This window comes from Heterodontus francisci, chromosome 9, assembly GCF_036365525.1.
Source record: "Heterodontus francisci isolate sHetFra1 chromosome 9, sHetFra1.hap1, whole genome shotgun sequence".
Taxonomy (NCBI): Eukaryota; Metazoa; Chordata; class Chondrichthyes; order Heterodontiformes; family Heterodontidae; genus Heterodontus; species Heterodontus francisci.
The window spans coordinates 98,915,875-98,935,128 of record NC_090379.1 but is presented as its reverse complement, the minus strand read 5'-3'; the positions used below and the strand labels follow the sequence as shown (position 1 = coordinate 98,935,128).

The 19,254-nt window shown below is 44.6% G+C and overlaps 1 protein-coding gene across 1 annotated transcript in view; it reads right to left on the bottom strand.

The window, feature by feature from the left end:
- The window catches only part of LOC137373932 (C-type lectin domain family 18 member A-like), a 108,269-nt gene extending 90,905 nt beyond the window's left edge, over positions 1-17,364 (bottom strand). Inside the window, exons 1-2 of the mRNA XM_068039581.1 lie at positions 17,144-17,364; positions 16,586-16,677 (exon numbers count right to left, since the gene is read on the bottom strand). Of these exons, the coding sequence (XP_067895682.1) occupies positions 16,586-16,677; positions 17,144-17,255 (204 nt within the window). The 5' untranslated portion in view covers positions 17,256-17,364. The remainder of the gene's footprint in view (positions 1-16,585; positions 16,678-17,143) is intronic.
- Between the last annotated feature and the right edge of the window lie 1,890 nt (positions 17,365-19,254).

Here is a 19,254-nt window from a genome sequence, read left to right as displayed (position 1 = left end):
CTTATAACAGTGTGAAGTTCCGCTACATCTCCTTCGGCATCCTATAGCTTTACTTTACCTGTCTCAGCTTCACAATACCTCTGCATCAGGACAATACAGCACCATTACCTCTGATATCATTCCGTTCCTATCATTCCTAATTCTCTGTTATGAGTGCTTGCATTTTTTTGTTAAATTCTGAGGATTTTATGAAAAACAATTCCATAGATACTGGACTTTGGTCTTTTTAAAAAGATCATCAGAAGGTCTTTTGGATTCAGCTTGCAAACAACAGTTACTGGAAAGCACCTGTTTTCAGATAAAAACCCAGTAGGGAGCTTTTTTGACTTGGGGAAGATGTTTACTAAGAAGTGACAGGTCAAGATTTATAGGGGCCAGGAGGCTTCACTCCTGAGATGTTTTTGGTTTCACTTTGGACAGGCAGTTGGAATGTGGACAGTGTTCTGAAAAGGAGTAAAAGAATCAACCTGCCAAGGACAAACCCCAACTCAGTCATTTCTAGTTCTTGGAAAAGCTTGCTAGTTTTTCTCATCTCTTTGAGAAGCTCTTAAAAGCGAGTGTAAGAAATAGAGAAATTGATGCTGCAGTTCTCCTGAAAAGCCTGCCTCAAACCTCCATTGCTGCATTTCTCCTGGAAGCCTAAACAAACTGATCTTCAATGTCGCCTGAATAGAACTGTTCTAGGAAGATCCCAGTGACAGCCGTCTACGCATTTTTGGGACGCCAAACCAAAATAAAGGACATCTGACATCTTTCCATATCTTCTCTTTTTTCTTCAAGAATTAGCAAGTATTTGGCCAAAGTATTTGTTTTTCCCTTTTATGTAATACAGCTCTAAAAAGAAAATCTCTTTATTTTCTCAGTTAACTGGTGTATGTTTGTGTGTCTGTGTGTGTGTGTGTGTGTGAGGGGCCAAGGTAAAAGGGAACTTTCGTATTTCAATCTTTGCTTTGCTTTGTTACTGGTTAAGACTTGTTTTATAATAAACTGATAATTTTGTTGTTTATTAAAGAAACCTGGTTGATGCATTTTATTCTAGGATAAAAATAGAGTCTGTGATTGACCGTATCAGTAACTGGGAAAAAAATTAAACTTATGTTGTGACCTGTGGAGAAGTGGAACTAAAAAAAACAATGCACTCTTCCCGCCTCGGTCATAACACTAGCAACACTGCTTGCCTCATTACAGCCATGTACAACTCATTCGGCAAAAGGCTTCCTCTTTCATCATCTATAACTGAGACAATGGGGGAATTTTAACCCCTAAAGACAGGTGGGTTGGGCACGGGTAGGAAGATAAAAAAGTTAAAATTCTCAAACTCAACCCCAATCCACCCACTGCCGAGATGGGGAGAGGTTGAGCGGCCAAACTGATCGCAGGAAGTGGGTTGGTCTTTAAAATCTTGCAGGAGGTGACATGCCTCCATTATAACTGTGTTTTTAATACCAACCCATGGAGGCTGTGTTTCCTGGAGTTCGGAAATCCCTGCAGGTAAAAGAAAGCGAGAGGGTCCTGAACGATGAAGTGCCTTTACAACAGTGCTTGTGGGCAAGGAGAAGCAGGAGTGTTTCCCCCCAGGACAAGCTAACATGCAGGCAGCTGGACCCCTTAGCCAACCCCTACCCTTACGATGTCTGATTCACAGCCCCACCCAACAATGTCAAAATTGACCCTACCAACATCCCAGTCCCCAATATCCTATACCCACCCCATGTTGTCCACCCACCACAGCTTCCCAACCCCCAGCAATGTACAACCTCCCCATGCTGTCTGACCCCGCAATGTTTGACCCACTTGCGATGCTCCATCCCACAAATTGTCCTACTCCTCGCGATGTCCCACCGGCGTGATGGCCCATCCCCCACAATATTCCACACTCCCACGATGCCATACACCCCCATGATGTCCAACCCCCTCCCCACAATGTTCGGCCCCATGGTGTCTCACCCCTCCATCCCCACCATGGTGTCAAACTGCCCGACATCTGCATCCTGGCTGATTTCTCATCCAACAGCCCGTCTGGCTGTCAGGTAAACTTCAAACAATGTAAAAGACATTGTGCTGTTAACTTTGGCAGGTCGTGCAGGAAACCCATAATTCTGGGCTTCCCACCCAAATCCTCCCACCCCACTCTCTTCCCAGTTGTGAGAAAATACTCACTGCGCTACTTTTGTAACCTCCCTTATCTCTGTAACCCCATCCAGCTCCACAAGCCTCTGAGATCTCTATGCTCCTCAAATTCTGGCCTCCCCAATTTTAATAATTCCCCTATTGGCAGTTGGGCCTTCAGCTGTCTAGGCCCTAAGCTCTGGAATTCCATCCCCCTGCCTCTCCATCTCTCTCTCCTATAAACAGGGCGGCACAGTGACGCAGTGGTTAGCACCGCAGCCTCACAGCTCCAAGGACCCGGGTTCGATTCCGGGTACTGCCTGTGTGGAGTTTGCAAGTTCTCCCTGTGTCTGCGTGGGTTTTCTTCGGGTGCTCCGGTTTCCTCCCACAAGCCAAAAGACTTGCAGGTTGATAGGTAAATTGGCCATTATAAATTGTCACTAGTATAGGTAGGTGGTAGGGAAATGTAGGGACAGGTGGGGATGTTTGGTAGGAATATGGGATTAGTGTAGGATTAGTATAAATGGGTGGTTGATGTTCGGCACAGACTCGGTGGGCCGAAGGGCCTGTTTCAGTGCTGTATCTCTAATCTAAACACTGCTTTGTTCTCTGACCAATGTATTCGTCACCTGTCTGAACTTCTCCTGATGTGACTCCGTGTCAATTTTTATTTGATAATGCTACTGTGAAGTTCCTTGGGATGTTGTGCTACATTAATTGTGCTATTTAAATGCAAGTTATTGTTCTGGTAGTTTTTAGTCCAACAAATACAGCCTTGCTGTACGTAATCACAGCATACTAGACATTCCATGAGTAACAAGAAGATGTGTTACCAAAGACCCCGGGTGCCGACCTGCGATTTTCATCTGTCTTTATTATGCGTTATTGTTGCTTAAATTTCACTGAGCAAACTTGGAAAATATATCTTTGTGGGAACTAGGGCACAATCTCCTTATGTCAGCAGGGAGTGTCAGACTGGGGAGATTAGCGCTCTTTGACTGGATATCAGTAGCCCGGCTGATTTTTTTTCTCTAATCTTACTGCTCCAATGCTGAACACCTTCACCCACGGTCAGGAGCTTCCTCATGTCATACAGAGTCTTATTTTGATCATTATTAGGAACAGCATTTTTTGGGGTAAGAAAGGCTGGGCTTTTATTTGCTAGGTTGTCAGAACAGCAAGCAACAAAGGATCTAAAGTAAATGCCTTGAGTTATTTGAAGGCTCTTTATTGACAGGTCTTCTTGGGGATCATATTACTTAATATTGGGCCAATTAATTATCCAGTCCTCTCCTTTGATAGAGAATTTCACTGAAACATGGCTTAGGTCATAGTTGGGAGTTCATTCATTTGTTGTCTGCCTGGGTTAGAACACTGGTAACCATGGTGATTTTCTTTCCTAAACAGAGTATATGGCAAGGCCAACATGCTCAATAAAAACATCCTTGTCTATTGAAAGGGAGCTGGACTTTCCTCCCCACTCCCTCCTTTAATCTCACACCATTCTAGGCTAAAACCCTCTTCTTATTAATGCATATTTTTAACTGCCCCATTATCAGTGAATTTTGCCATTGAGAGTTCATCAGACCACCGCACCAGAAGGACTGGAAGGAAAAATAAAATCAGCATAAAAATGGATCCAGGTCATTAATACAAAGACTTGCATTTATATAGCACCTTTCACAAGCTCAGGGCATCCCAAAGCACTTTACAGCCAGTGAATTGGTTTTGGAATGTAATCACTATTGTAATGAAGAGAAACAGCAACCAATTTGCACACAGCATGGTCTCAGAAAGAGCAGGGGATAATGATCTGTTTTTGTGATGTTGATTGAGGGATGTATCATAGCCAGGTTACCATGAGAACTCCCCACTCTTCTTTGATTTAGCAGTATGGGATCTGTTTCATCCACCTGAAGCAGACAGGCCTCAGTTTAATGTCTCATCTCAAAGATAACACTGCTAACAGTACAGTGCACCCCTACTGTTGCACTGGGAGTGTCAACCTAGATTATAGTCAAGTCCCTAAAGTGGGACTTGAAACAATGGTTTTCTACTTCAGAGGCAAGAGTGTTACCACTGAGCCACAGCTGACTAAAACACATTAGCCAATGTTAGCTGGTATGTAGGCAAGCAGGTGGCGAACTCTTCCATTGGCCACCTGGCTGAAGAAGGATTCAGTCTAAATCGGCCCTTTCTTGGGGCTGGATGAACTCCGACTCTGACCTAGGCCCAGACAGACCTATGCTCCCACTTAAGGGAAACCTTGGTCTATACACAACCTGCCTGAAATGAGACTTGGTCTAGGAATACCCATCCACCTCATGACCTCAAGAGGCAAGAAAATAGCAACAGGAGACAAATGGCAATAAAGTGATTTTAAATAGATTTCAAACAGCACAATTGGATGATTATTGGATAGAAATAAAGAACCCACATCTTCAGAAATGTAGATTTATTAGTCTCATTACATGGTGGAGATTCTCCTGACGTAAAAAGCAACGTAACATCAAGGCTAAAATCTGATAGTGATTTCTTGTTTCCATATTGTGTTCTGAAGAAGATGACAACCAGACTAAGCTCATGACAATTTCTAAGCGAGCTGCTACATACACCAAAAAAAAGTGAAATAACAAGGCAAATTAGTCAGTGAAACATTAGCAAGTTATTTTTTCTAGTGGGTTAGACGAATGGAAATGTTTACTATCAAAACCTTCCACTCTCATGGCAGTTTGCTAACATATAATACTGCAGACTGGCATGTGCCTCAATGAAATAGTTATCCAAATTTAGCTAGGACCCACTTTGCCAGTCGGGCTGTCACTGGTCAGTGTATATCGGATAATCACAGCAAGTTTCAGCCCAGCAAAATTTCCTGAATTTATCTTGAAGCTGAGGTGAAGTTGACAAACGACCTACCTCCTATGGTATCAGCTATGTGAGACCTGTTATACCTTTTAACATGCTGAAGCCAGGGTGATATCCATTTACTTAGTTTAGATTCAGGATGACAGCAAATCAGAGGTAATAAATGAGCCAGAATTTACAGCAGACAGCAAACACATGCCACTTACTGTTTTTTAGACTTGCCCTTGCCCGTTTAGTTTCCATGAAACTTTGCACTGTAAGATCTGGGTTTTGTGGTCAGTGTAGTGTTTGACTGATCAGTTTTTATTGCTTGGGCCTCTGGGTGGAGCTGCTGAGCAACAGTGGAACTGTGGGAGATTTCTGGAAGCATCCAGGAGACATTTGGAATCTGTCTCACAGACCCAGGCTGCTGTCAAGATACGTGCCCAATCTGTTAGACCTTTTATTGCTAATGTTAATGTGCTTTAAATAAACCAGTTAGTTATTTAACACAGTGTGATATCTGCATTGCTCAGAGTTAAATCGGATATCAAAATTAAACGCAGTCAATATGGAGAAGGACGATGTAGGTATAGAGATCAGGGAGGGGGATTGTGATATACTTGAACATATTAGCATTGAAAGAGAGGAAGCATTAGCTGTCTTAGCGGTCTTAAAAGTGGATAAATCCTCAGGCCCAGATGAGATGTATCCCAGGCTGTCATGTGAGGAAAGGGAGGGCATTGCAGGGGCTCTGACACAAATTTTCAAATCCTCTCTGGCCACAGGAGAGGTACCAGAGGATTGGAGGACAGCAAATGTGGTACCATTATTTAAGAAGGGTAGCAGGGATAAACCAGGTAATTACAGGTCGATCAGTCTAACATCTGTGGTTGGAAAACTACTGGAAAAAATTCTGAGGGACAGGATTAATCTCCACTTGGCGAGGCAGGGATTAATCAAGGACAGTCAACATGGCTTTGTCAGGGGGAGATCGTGTCTGACTAACTTGACTGAATTTTTTGAGGTGGTGATGAAATGTGTAGATGAGGGTAAAGCAGTTGATGTAGTCTATATGGACTTCAGTAAGGCTTTTGATAAGGTCCCGTATGGGAGATTGGTTAAGAAGGTAAGAGCCCATGGGATCCAGGGCAATTTGGCAAATTGGATCCAAAGTTGGCTTAGTGGCAGGAGGCAGAGGGTGATGGTCGAGGGTTGTTTTTGCGAGTGGAAGCCTGTGACCAGTGGTGTACCGCAGGGATCGGTGCTGGGACCCTTGTTGTTTGTAGTGTACATTAATGATTTAGACATGAATATAGGAGGTATGATCAATAAGTTCGCAGATGACACGAAAATTGGTGGTGTCGTAAATAGTGAGGAGGAAAGCCTTAGATTACAGGACGATATAGATGGGATGGTAAGATGGGCGGAGCTGTGGCAAATGGAATTCAATCCTGAGAAGTGTGAGGTGATGCATTTTGGGAGGACCAACAAGGCAAGGGAATATACAATGGATGGTAGGACCCTAGGAAGTACAGGGGTGTACTTGTCCATAGATCACTGAAGGCAACAGCACAGGTAGATAAGGTAGTCAGGAAGGCATATGGGATACTTGCCTTTATTCGCCGTGGCATAGAATATAAGAGCAGGGAGGTTATGATGGAGCTGTATAAAACACTAGTTAGGCCACAGCTGGAGTACTGTGTACAGTTCTGGGCACCACACTATAGGAAGGATATGAGTGCACTGGAGAGGGTGCAGAGGAGGTTCACCAGGATGTTACCTGGGCTGGCGCATTTCACCAATGAAGAGAGACTGAAACGGCTAGGGTTGTTTTCCTTAGAGCAGAGAAGGCTGAGAGGGGATATGATTGAGGTATACAAAATTATGAGGGGCATTGTTAAGTTAGATAGGAAGAAACTTTTTCCCTTAGCGGAGGGGTCAATAATCAGAGGGCATAGATTTAAGGTAATGTGCAATGGTTTAAAGTGTATTTGAGGAAAAATGTTTTCACCCAGAGGGTGGTTGGAATCTGGAAGACACTGCCTGAAGAGGTGGTAGAGGCAGGAACCATCACAACATTTATGAAGTATTTAGATGAGCACTTGAAACGCCATAGCGTACAAGGCTATGGGCCTACTGCTGGAAAATGGGATTAGAATAGTTAGGTGCGTGACGGCCAGCAAAGAAATGATGGGCCGAAGGGCCTGCTTCTGTGCTGTATAACTCTATGACTCTAACCCAGCGTAAACACAACAGTCAGCAGTGAAGCAAGGCTTCTGGCTGAAAGCCTCACTGTGCGAGCTAGTGATTTCTGGCGAGGACTTTAACTCTCCCGCCATGCATTGGATTGTTGTATTCTTTAATGGGCATTCCCAGTGTGGAGCTGCAGTGATCTCATCAAGCTGTTCAAGAAGCCAGTCACTTTAAAGGATTTAAAGGAAATGAAATGCACTAAAATCAAATTATATTTTACAAATTTTCCATAAAGCAAAATAAAGACTGGGGAATATATACGGGTTGAAGGGGTGAAGGTTGAAATTGAAATATCATGAAAAAACTTTTTTTAATAAAAAATTATTATTTAAAAATTTTACTTTAAAAAATCCAGTAATTAAACATGGTGGAGACATTTAACAATCCTCCACAAAGATAAAATTATTTTTTCGGGGCCAGAGCTGTTGTTCAGCAGTAGTTATTACTCAAATTGCTGTTGAAAGCCTAGTTTCACCTAACTGAACAAGGTGCAACTTTTCATGGGGCTTCTAAAAGTGATGTGAGAGCGTAAAAGGGGAAGTACTCGCACATCAACTGATTTCACTGATCGCTGGTTCTGTGGGGAGGCAGTGGGGTTCCAGACATAGCTTGTGGTGGAACACTGAATGACAGACCACAACCTCCGGATTTCCATGTTAATCTGCACTTGCGCTAAATCCTGCCATTGTGGTCAGTTTCAGAGGAGTAAATGATGATGAATGCTGACAGAAACCCCGCAAATTCAGGACCTAAACTGCTGTAAATGGGAGATGGAAATGACACGGCATCTCTATAGGGCAAGCAACTGTGCATTTCCTCAACTAATTAGATTGAAAGATTGAGGATTGTCCAGTGCAGAGTCTGAACCAGAAAGTGTCAGTTAGAATAGTGGATTCAATGTCAGACCCAGTACAGAAAGCAAAATAAAGAGAGGGAAAGAAAGATTGGATTAAGAAAGATAGAAAGTTGAAAGAGACAGAAACAAGAATTTTTAAAAAAATTACAACAATTAAAAGTTGAAGGAATGGAATAGTTAATTTTCAGTCCCAGGGAGGTTGTTTTGACAATAATTAATAACGGGTTCCTTGACTGAAATGGACAAGTGCTAAGTTTCTGTGGTGAGTTTAGTCTGTTGACACTTTGCATGTTCACACTATTTAATGCTTTTGAACAAAGAGTCAGACAGCATGATGCCATTTTCGGGAGGCATTAAGCGGAGCAGCACATGCGCCCTCGCCTGAAGTTGCTGTGCAATTGGCACATAAATACCCATACTCTTAGCCCCACCGTTATCTTGACAGTAAATTCTGGCCCATGTTTTCAGACTTGTGTGGTGAAATTGTGCAGTAATTATGGCCTCAAACAACAATGCAGTATAAACCAAACAGGTAGCACACCACAGAATGATCTGACAATACTGTATCATATCAATTATCACAGTCAGATTAAGCGCTTCAGAGATAAATTACAGTGAGACCCATTATTCTGGGGTTTGATTTAAATGGGCCTTTTCTCCCACAGATCTTGATCAGGAGCTGACCTCCACCAACCTCACGGCTACCTAAATTACAGATAGCTGATATTTGAAAAGGATATAGTTCACTCTCTCTCGCATTGAATGCAGGAATTTAGTGTGCTCAGGTACCCACAATGGTAGGAAATTATTCCTGCCACAACCTCAGCTCAATCCCCCAGATTGCTGCAGTTAGGACTTTGCCCGTTTTATCCATATTCCAACTGACGAAATTCAGTTCAAGGCCTCAAAAATAACCCTTCAGGAGGTTCAAGAGTCACTGTGCCCCCTATTCAATTGTGACTCTGTTACCCTCAATAAAACTCAATGTTAGTCCCTCCGATACTGTACACCTCACTGCATAACCGTTATGCTATATATCTTACTGTCTGTCACTGTTACACTATATATCTTACTGTCTGTCACTGTTACACTATATATCTTACTGTCTGTCACTGTTACACTATATTTCTTACTGTCTGTCACTGTTACAACACTACAAACAAAACAACTTATGTTTATATAGCACCCTTAACACAATAAAACATCCCAAAGTGCTTCACAGGAGCATTATAAAACAAAATATGGCACCAAGCCACATAAGGAGCTATTAGGTCAGATGACCAAAAGCTTAGTCAAAGAGGTAGGTTTTAAGGAATGTCTTAAAGGAGGAAAGCGAGGCAGAGAGGTGGAGAGGTTTAGGGATGGAATTCCAGGGGATTAGGTCCTAGGCACCTAAAGGCACAGCCATCAATGGCGCAGCAATTAAAATCAGGGATGCACAAGAGGCCAGAATTGGAGAAACGCAGATAACTCAGAGGGTTGTGGGGCTGGAGAAGATTACAGAGATAGGGAGGGGCGAGGCCATGGAGTGATTTGAAAACAAGGATGAGAATTTTAAAATCAAGACATTGCTTAACCGGGAGTCAATGTAGATCATGCAAGCACTGTGGTGATAGGTGAACGGGACTTGGTGCAAGTTAAGACAGGGTCAACAGAGTTTTGGATGACCTCAAGTTTATGGAGGGTAGAATGTGGGAGACCAGCCAGGAGTGTGTCAAGTCTAGAGGTAAAGAGGCATGAATGAGGGTTTCAGCAGCAGATGAGCTGAGACAGGGGCAAAGTCGGGCAATGTTATGGAGGTGGAAATAAGCGGCCTCAGTGATGGCACTAATATGAGGTTCAAAGCTCACTTCATGGTCAAATGTGACACCAAGGTTGTGAACAGACTGGCTTAATCTCAGACTGTTGCCAGGGCGAGGGATGGAGTCAGTAACTAGGAAACAGTGTTTGGTGCGGGGACTGAAAACGTTGGCTTCAGTATTCCCAATATTTAATTGGAGGAAATTTCTGCTCATCTAGTACTGGATGTCGGATAAGCAGTATAGTAGTTTAACAACCGTGATGGAGTCGAGAGAGGTGGTGGTGAGGCAGAGCTGAGTGTCGTCAGCATACATATGAAAACTAATGCTGTGCTTTGGATGATGTTACCAAGGGGCAGCATGTAGATGAGAAATAGGAGGGGATCAAGGATAGAACCTTGGAGAGTCCAGAGATAACAGTGCGGGAGCAGGAAGAAAACCCATTGCAAGTGCTACTCTGGATACAATTACATAGATAAGAATGAAACCAGGTGAGAGCAGTCCCATCTAGCTGAACGACTGTGGAGAGGTGTTGGAGGAGGATGGTGTGGTCAATTGTGTCAAAAGCTGCAGGCAGGTCGAGAAGAATGAGGAGGGAAAGTTTACCTTTGTCACAGTTACATGGATGTCATTTGTGACCTGGTTAAGAGCTATTTCTGTACTGTGGTGTTGGGGGTGGGGGGGCGGAGGTGGGAGAAATCTCATTGGAGGGATTCAAACATGGAGTTGCAGGAAAGCTGGCCACGGTATGGAAGGTGACAGCACATTCTAGGACTTTGGAGAGGAAAGGAAGGTTGGAGATGGGGTAGTACTTTGCAAGGATGGTAGGGGTCAAGGGTAGTTTTTTTTGAAGAGATGAATGAAGATGGCAGATTTAAAGGAGAGAGGGACAACACCTGAACAGACAGGACCATTTACAATATCGGCTAACGTTGGGACCCGGAGGGCAAGTTGGGAGGTCAGCAGTTTAGTGGGAATAGGGTTGAGGGGGATGGAGGTGGGTGCTGTAGACAAAGTGAGTTTAAAGTGGGCATGAGGGGAGATAGGAGAGAAACTAAAGATATTTGTGAGTTCAGAGCTAGGGCAGGGAAGAACTTTGGAGAAAGTTTGGCCAGGTGGGCTTGTGGAAGGGTGAGAAGCGGGAAAGGCAGTTAATTGGATGGTATAGATCTTACTGACAAAGAAGTTCATGAGCTCCTCACACTTGTTATTGGAGCTGAGCATGGAGGAGATAGGGGAGAGGGATAGACTGCATATCTCACTGTCTCTGTTACTCTGTATATCTCACTGTCAATCACTGTTACACTGTATATCTCACTAACTGTCCCTGTTACATTGTATATCTCACTGCCTGCCCCGTTACACTGCACATCTCACTGTCTGTCCCTCTTACACTGTATATCCCACTGCCTGCATCTGGTCCACTGTATATCTCACTCTGTCCCTGTTACACTGTATATCTAACTGCCTGTAACCGTTACACTGTATATCTCACTCTGTCCCTGTTACACTGTATATCTAACTGCCTGTATCAGTTACACTGTATATCTCTTCTCTGTCCCTGTTACACTGTATATCCCACTGTAAATCCTAGTGAAGTTATGTACCAACTTGCTCCAGGAAAGCCCTATTTCGTGCCCAAGATTTCAGTCCATGATCAGAACCTGTCAGCAGCGGATGTTCACTTATCTCAGCAACACACTCTCTCGAGCTGTCTATATTGATGAGAAGACACATGCAAGAATTACCAAAGTGTAGCCTTAGGCAGACATCGAACCCAAGTCTGGGAATGAAGAGGAGTAAGTCTGCCTACCAAACTGAAAGTCTATAGAGCAATAGTCCTGCCCATTCTGCTCTAGGCATGCGAGACTTGGACTGTGTACCAGCGTCATGCCAAGAAACTCAACAACTTTCACTTAAGCTGCTTTCGGAAACTTCTGAAGATTAGATGACAGGGCAAAATACCAGTTACTGAGGTGCTCACCCGAGCTGGCATGCCAAGCATCCACACCATATTGAGACAGTCACTACTGAGTTTGGTTGGTCATGTAACCAGAATGCCTGACACTCACTTACCAAAGTGAACCTTCTATGGAGAGCTTGATTCTGTGGTGCGATCTCACGGTGGTCAAAGGAAACGCTACAAGGACACTCTGAAGGCTTCGCTTAGGAGTTTTGATATCAACCCCGAGTCCTGGGGGAAGCTTGCCCAGGATCGCTGCACCTGGCGCAACCAAATAAAAATAGGTGCAGCCGCCTTCGAAAGCAAGCGCAGATCAGAGGCAGAGAAAAAATGCAAGGAGAGGAAATCCTGACCCAGCAGCTCATCCAAAGCTCAGTACCCAGTTCTATTTGCAGCAGAACCTTCTGGGCACAGATCAGCCTTAGCACTCACCGATGTACCCACCGGAACTCTACCAAACACCCCAGATACATAGGAACATAGGAATGAGAAGTAGGCCATTCGGCCCCTCGAGCCTGCTCTGCCATTCTATAAGATCATGGCTGATCTGTTTGTGGACTCAACTCCACTTTCCTGCCCACCCCTGATACCCTTTGACTCCTTTGTTTGTCAAGACTCTGTCTACCTCTGCCTTAAAAACATTCAATGACCCTGCCTCCACTCCTCTCCCCGGAAGAGAGTTCCACAGACCCATGACCCTCTGAGAGAAACAATTCCTCCTCATATCTGTCTTAAATGGGAGACCCCTTATTTTTAAACTGTGCCCCCCAGTTTTAATCTCTTCCACGAGGGGAAACATCCTTTCAACATCCACCCTGTCAGGTCCCCTCAGAATCCTATATGTTTCAATAAGATCACCTCTCATCCTTCTAAACTCCAAAGAATACAGACCCAACCTGGCCAACCTTACCTCATAAGATATCTCTCTCATCCCAGGAATCAGTCAAGTGAACCTTCCCTGAACTGCTTCCAATGCAATTATAACCTTTCTTAAGTAAGGAGACCAAAACTGTACACAATACTCTAGATGTGGTCTCACCAATGTCCTGTACAACTGTAGCAAAACACCTCTCCTTTTTATATTTGATTCCCCTTGCAATAAACAACAACATTGCATTTGCCTTCTTAATCACTTGCTGTTACTGCATATTAACTTTTTGTGTTTCGTGAACTAGGACACCCAGATCCCTCTGCATCTCAGAGTTCTGCAATCTCTCACCATTTAAATAATATGTTACTATTCTATTTTTCCAGCCAAAGTGGACAAGTTCGCATTTACCCACATTATACTCATTCTGCCAAATCTTTGCCCACTCACTCAACCTATCTATAAATAACCCTTTCAGACTCCTTCTGACCAGATGATGGACATGGTCATCTTTGCCTCAAAGGATGAACAGTAGCATCCCACTGTCAATCCCTGTTACACTGTATATCTCACTGTCTGTATCTGTTACACTGTATATCTTCCTGTCTGTTCTTCACTTTCTTCGATGTAACTCACTGTCAATTAATTATCAGGTGACCCTGAGATATACAGAGGGGCTTAAGCCAATATCCAGTTAATCCATTAGGCCCTCTTGATTGAACAGCAACCAACGCTACTTAATTACTGACAGCCCTCTCTTACCCTCCCTCTATCTCACTGACTGTCGTCTATTACCCTCCCTGTCTGCCGTCTATTACCCTCCTTGTATCTCACTGACTACACTCTATACCCTCAGTATCTCACTGACTACCCTCTCTTACCCTCCCTGTCTGCTGTCTGTTACCCTCCCTGTATCTCACTGACTGCCCTCTATTACCCACAGTATCTCACTGACTACCCTCTCTTCCCCTCCCTGTATCTCACTGATGGCCCTCTATTACCCTCCCTGTATCTCACTGACTGCCCTCGATTATCCTCTGCGTATTTTTTTGTATTTGTTCATGGGATGTGGGCATCGCTGGCTAGGCCAGCATTTATTGCCCATCCCCAATTGCCCTTGAACTGAGTGGCACGCTAGGTCATTTCAGAGGGCATTTAAGAGTCAACCACATTGTGGTGGGTCTGGAGTCACATGTAGGCCAGACCAGGTAATGACAGCAGATTTCCTTCCCTAAAGGACATTAGTGAACCAGATGGGTTTTTGCAACAATCACCAATGGTTTCATGGTCACCATTAGACTAGCTTTTATTTAACTGCCGACTTATTAATTGAATTCCAATTTCACCATCTGCTGTGGTGGGATTCGAACCCATGTCCCCAGAGCACTAGCCTGGACCTCTGCATTACTAATCCAGTGACATTACCACTGCCTCCCCAACTACCCTCTATTTCTCTCCCTGTATCTCACTGACTGCCCTCTATTGCCTTCAGTATCTCACTAACTGCCCTCTATTACCCTCCTTGTATCTCGGTTTTATGCTCTAATACTCACAGCTCCAGCGACCCGGGTTCAGTTCTGGGTACTGCCTGTGCGGAGTTTGCAAGTTCTCCCTGTGAGCACGTGGGTTTCCACCGGGTGCTCCGGTTTCCTCCCACAGCCAAAGACTTGCAGGTTGATAGGTAAATTGGCCATTGTAAATTGTCCCTAGTGTAGGTAGGTGGTAGGAGAATTGAAGGAAGGTGGGGATGTGGTAGGGAATATGGGATTAATGTAGGACTAGTATAAATGGGTGGTTGATGGTCGGCACAGACTCAGTGCTGTATCTCTCTATGACTCTATGACCCTCAGTATTTCACTGACTGCCCTCTGTTACTCTTTGTGTATCACAGTGTTCTGCTCTATTACGCTCAGTATCTCACTGACTGCCCTCTATTACTCTCTATCACAGTGTTCTGCTCTATTACCCTCAGTATCTCACTGACTGCCCTCTAATTACTCACTGTGTATCACAGTGATCTGCTCTAATACCCTCAGTATCTCAATGACTGCCCTCTATTACTCTCTATCACAATGTTCTGCTCTAATACCCTCAGTATTTCAATGACAGCCCTCTAATTACTCTCTGTGTATCACAGTGCTATGCTCTAATTCCCTCAGTATTTCAATGACTGCCCTCTATTACTCTCTATCACAGTGTTCTGCTCTATGACCCTCAGTATCTCAATGACTGCCCTCTATTACTCTCTATCACAATGTTCTGCTCTAATACCCTCAGTATTTCAATGACAGCCCTCTAATTACTCTCTGTGTATCACAGTGTTATGCTCTATTACCCTCAGTATCTCAATGACTGCCCTCTATTACTCTCTATCACAGTGTTCTGCTCTAATACCCTCAGTATTTCACTGACTGCCCTCTATTACTCTCTATCACAGTGTTCTGCTCTAATACCCTCAGTATTTCACTGACTGCCCTCTATTACTCTCTATCACAGTGTTCTGCTCTATGACCCTCAGTATCTCAATGACTGCCCTCTATTACTCTCTATCACAATGTTCTGCTCTAATACCCTCAGTATTTCAATGACAGCCCTCTAATTACTCTCTGTGTATCACAGTGTTCTGCTCTATGACCCTCAGTATCTCAATGACTGCCCTCTATTACTCTCTATCACAATGTTCTGCTCTAATACCCTCAGTATTTCAATGACAGCCCTCTAATTACTCTCTGTGTATCACAGTGTTATGCTCTATTAGCCTCAGTATTTCAATGACTGCCCTCTATTACTCTCTATCACAGTGTTCTGCTCTAATACCCTCAGTATCTCACTGACTGCCCTCTATTACTCTCTATCACAGTGTTCTGCTCTAATACCCTCAGTATTTCAATGACTGCCCTCTATTACTCTCTATCACGGTGTTCTGCTCTAATACCCTCAGTATTTCACTGACTGCCCTCTATTACTCTCTGTGTATCACAGTGTTCTGCTCTAATACCCTCAGTATTTCAATGACTGCCCTCTATTACTCTCTATCACAGTGTTCTGCTCTAATACCCTCAGTATTTCAATGACTGCCCTCTATTACTCTCTATCACAGTGTTCTGCTCTAATACCCTCAGTATTTCACTGACTGCCCTCTATTACTCTCTATCACAGTGTTCTGCTCTAATACCCTCAGCATTTCAATGACTGCCCTCTATTACTCTCTATCACAGTGTTCTGCTCTAATACCCTCAGTATTTCACTGACTGCCCTCTATTACTCTCTATCACAGTGTTCTGCTCTAATACCCTCAGTATTTCACTGACTGCCCTCTATTACTCTCTATCACAGTGTTCTGCTCTAATACCCTCAGTATTTCAATGACTGCCCTCTATTACTCTCTATCACAGTGTTCTGCTCTAATACCCTCAGTATTTCACTGACTGCCCTCTATTACTCTCTATCACAGTGTTCTGCTCTAATACCCTCAGTATTTCACTGACTGCCCTCTATTACTCTCCATCACAGTGTTCTGCTCTAATACCCTCAGCATTTCAATGACTGCCCTCTATTACTCTCTATCACAGTGTTCTGCTCTAATACCCTCAGTATTTCACTGACTGCCCTCTATTACTCTCTGTGTATCACAGTGTTCTGCTCTAATACCCTCAGTATTTCACTGACTGCCCTCTATTACTCTCTGTGTATCACAGTGTTATTCTCTATGACATGTAACCATTCCCCCAAATGCAGACTTTGAGGCTTGTGATGAGCTCATTTGTGACACGGCCTCTGCACCCTGTGAATAACTTCTGCCAGCGAGCTCCGGTAAAGCTGAAAGTTTTGGAAGTAGGGCAGTGTGCACTTACAGTTCAGGGAACGAGAGAGGTGATTCGACTCACCATTTTCTGCATGTTTGCTGCAGGGGGCTGAACTTTGCTCCTGAGACGGTTGTGCTGGGCCAGGATGGCAAAGCGTTCTTTGGGCCCCAACTCTGCAAGGGGAAAAGTGATAAAAATGTAAAATGTAAATGCTGGAGCCTGGCCTGAAGATCTCCATGGCAACAGAATGTGCCTCAAAGGTCCAATTCTGACTCTGGGCATTAAAAGCAATATTTTACTTATTCATTTTAAACTGTTGAAAAAAATAATCTTTGTAAACTTCGAAAGGTGCAATCTGACCCCTTTTAAGATGATTCTAAAATTAGTTACACTTGCACAAGATGTCATCAGAGACTGAAGGCATTCTGCTCTTAAGAAGGTCAGATTGAAGTTTTTGCGACCTGCAAATTTGCATCTAAACGTTTTATCTGAGAAAAAAACCTATTATTATTAACTGTAACGCCCTGGGAACAGGGGCAAGTATTTAATGATTGATGCAGCTTTTAAATCATCTGCAAATGCAACTCCCCCAAAACTTGTTCAGTGTGCAGGAACATGGGGAGAGCCCCAGTCTCCTACCTTGCAGATCCCAATTCAGAGTCCCTTTCCCCGGCGCTGCATCTGCCTCTGCCGTGGTAGCTGCCACCACCAGACTGGCCAACAGGATCGGTAGACCAGCCGGTCGTTTCATCTTGGTCGGCGGGGTGATTAGAGGAGAAAGTCCGATGCAGGGTTCACTTGCTGCGGTCTGACTGCACTGTCTCCTTCTACTGAGGCGGTGCAGCAGGGAGTGGAGAGCCAGAGAGAGAGAGAGAGAGACAAACAAGCAGGCAAGGGAACAGAGAATGCAGCCCTGACACAGCCAGAGGCGGCTGCAAACTGCATGCACTGTCCCATAACTTCATCCAGAGGCTGCATCCATAGACTGGGGTACACACAGCACCATTCAGTAACAGCATCGAGAGACAGGGGTACACACTGCCTCATTCAGTAACAGCATCTAGAGACAGGGGTACACACAGCATCATTCAGTAACAGCATCCAGAGACTTGGGTACACACAGCATCATTCAGTAACAGCATCTAGAGACAGGGGTACACACTGCCTCATTCAGTACCAGCATCCAGAGACAGGGGTACACACTGCCTCATTCAGTAACAGCATCTAGAGACAGGGGTACACACTGCCTCATTCAGTAACTGCATCCAGAGACTGGGGTACACACAGCATCATTCAGTAACTGCATCCAGAGACTGGGGTACACACTGCCTCATTCAGTAACAGCATCCAGAGACTGGGGTACACACAGCATCATTCAGTAACTGCATCCAGAGACTGGGGTACACACAGCTCCATTCAGTGACTGCATCCAGAGACTGGGGTACACACAGCATCATTCAGTAACAGCATCCAGAGACTTGGGTACACACAGCATCATTCAGTAACAGCATCCAGAGACTGGGGTACACACAGCATCATTCAGTAACAGCATCCAGAGACTTGGGTACACACAGCATCATTCAGTAACTGCATCCAGAGACTTGGGGACACACTGTCCCATTCAGTAACTGCATCCAGAGACTGGGGTACACACAGCATCATTCAGTAACTGCATCCAGAGACTGGGGTACACACAGCATCATTCAGTAACTGCATCCAGAGACTGGGGTACACACAGCATCATTCAGTAACTGCATCCAGAGACTTGGGTACACACAGCATCATTCAGTAACAGCATCCAGAGACTGGTGCACACACAGCATCATTCAGTAACTGCATCCAGAGACTGGGGTACACACAGCATCATTCAGTAACTGCATCCAGAGACTTGGGTACACACAGCATCATTCAGTAACAGCATCCAGAGACTGGTGTACACACAGCATCATTCAGTAACTGCATCCAGAGACTGGGGTACACACTGTCCCATTCAGCAACTGCATCCAGAGACTGGGGTACACACAGCATCATTCAGTAACTGCATCCAGAGACTGGGGTACACACTGTCCCATTCAGTAACTGCATCCAGAGACTTGGGTACACACTGTCCCATTCAGCAACTGCATCCAGAGACTGGGGTACACACAGCATCATTCAGTAACTGCATCCAGAGACTGGGGTACACACTGTCCCATTCAGCAACTGCATCCAGAGACTGGGGTACACACAGCATCATTCAGTAACTGCATCCAGAGACTTGGGTGCACACTGTCCCATTCAGCAACTGCATCCAGAGACTGGGGTACACACAACATCATTCAGCAACTGCATCCAGAGACTTGGGTACACACTGTCCCATTCAGCAACTGCATCCAGAGACTGGGGTACACACAGCATCATTCAGCAACTGCATCCAGAGACTTGGGTACACACTGTCCCATTCAGCAACTGCATCCAGAGACTGGGGTACACACAGCTCCATTCAGTAACTGCATCCAGAGACTGGGGTACACACAGCTCCATGCAGCAACTGCATCCAGAGTCTGGGGTACACACTGTCCTATTCAATAACTGCATCCAGAGACTGGGGTACACACAGCATCATTCAGTAACTGCATCCAGAGACTGGGGTACACACAGCTCGATTCAGTGACTGCATCCAGAGACTGGGGTACACACAGCATCATTCAGTAAATGCATCCAGAGACTGGGGTACACACTGTCCCATTCAGTAACTGCATCTAGAGACT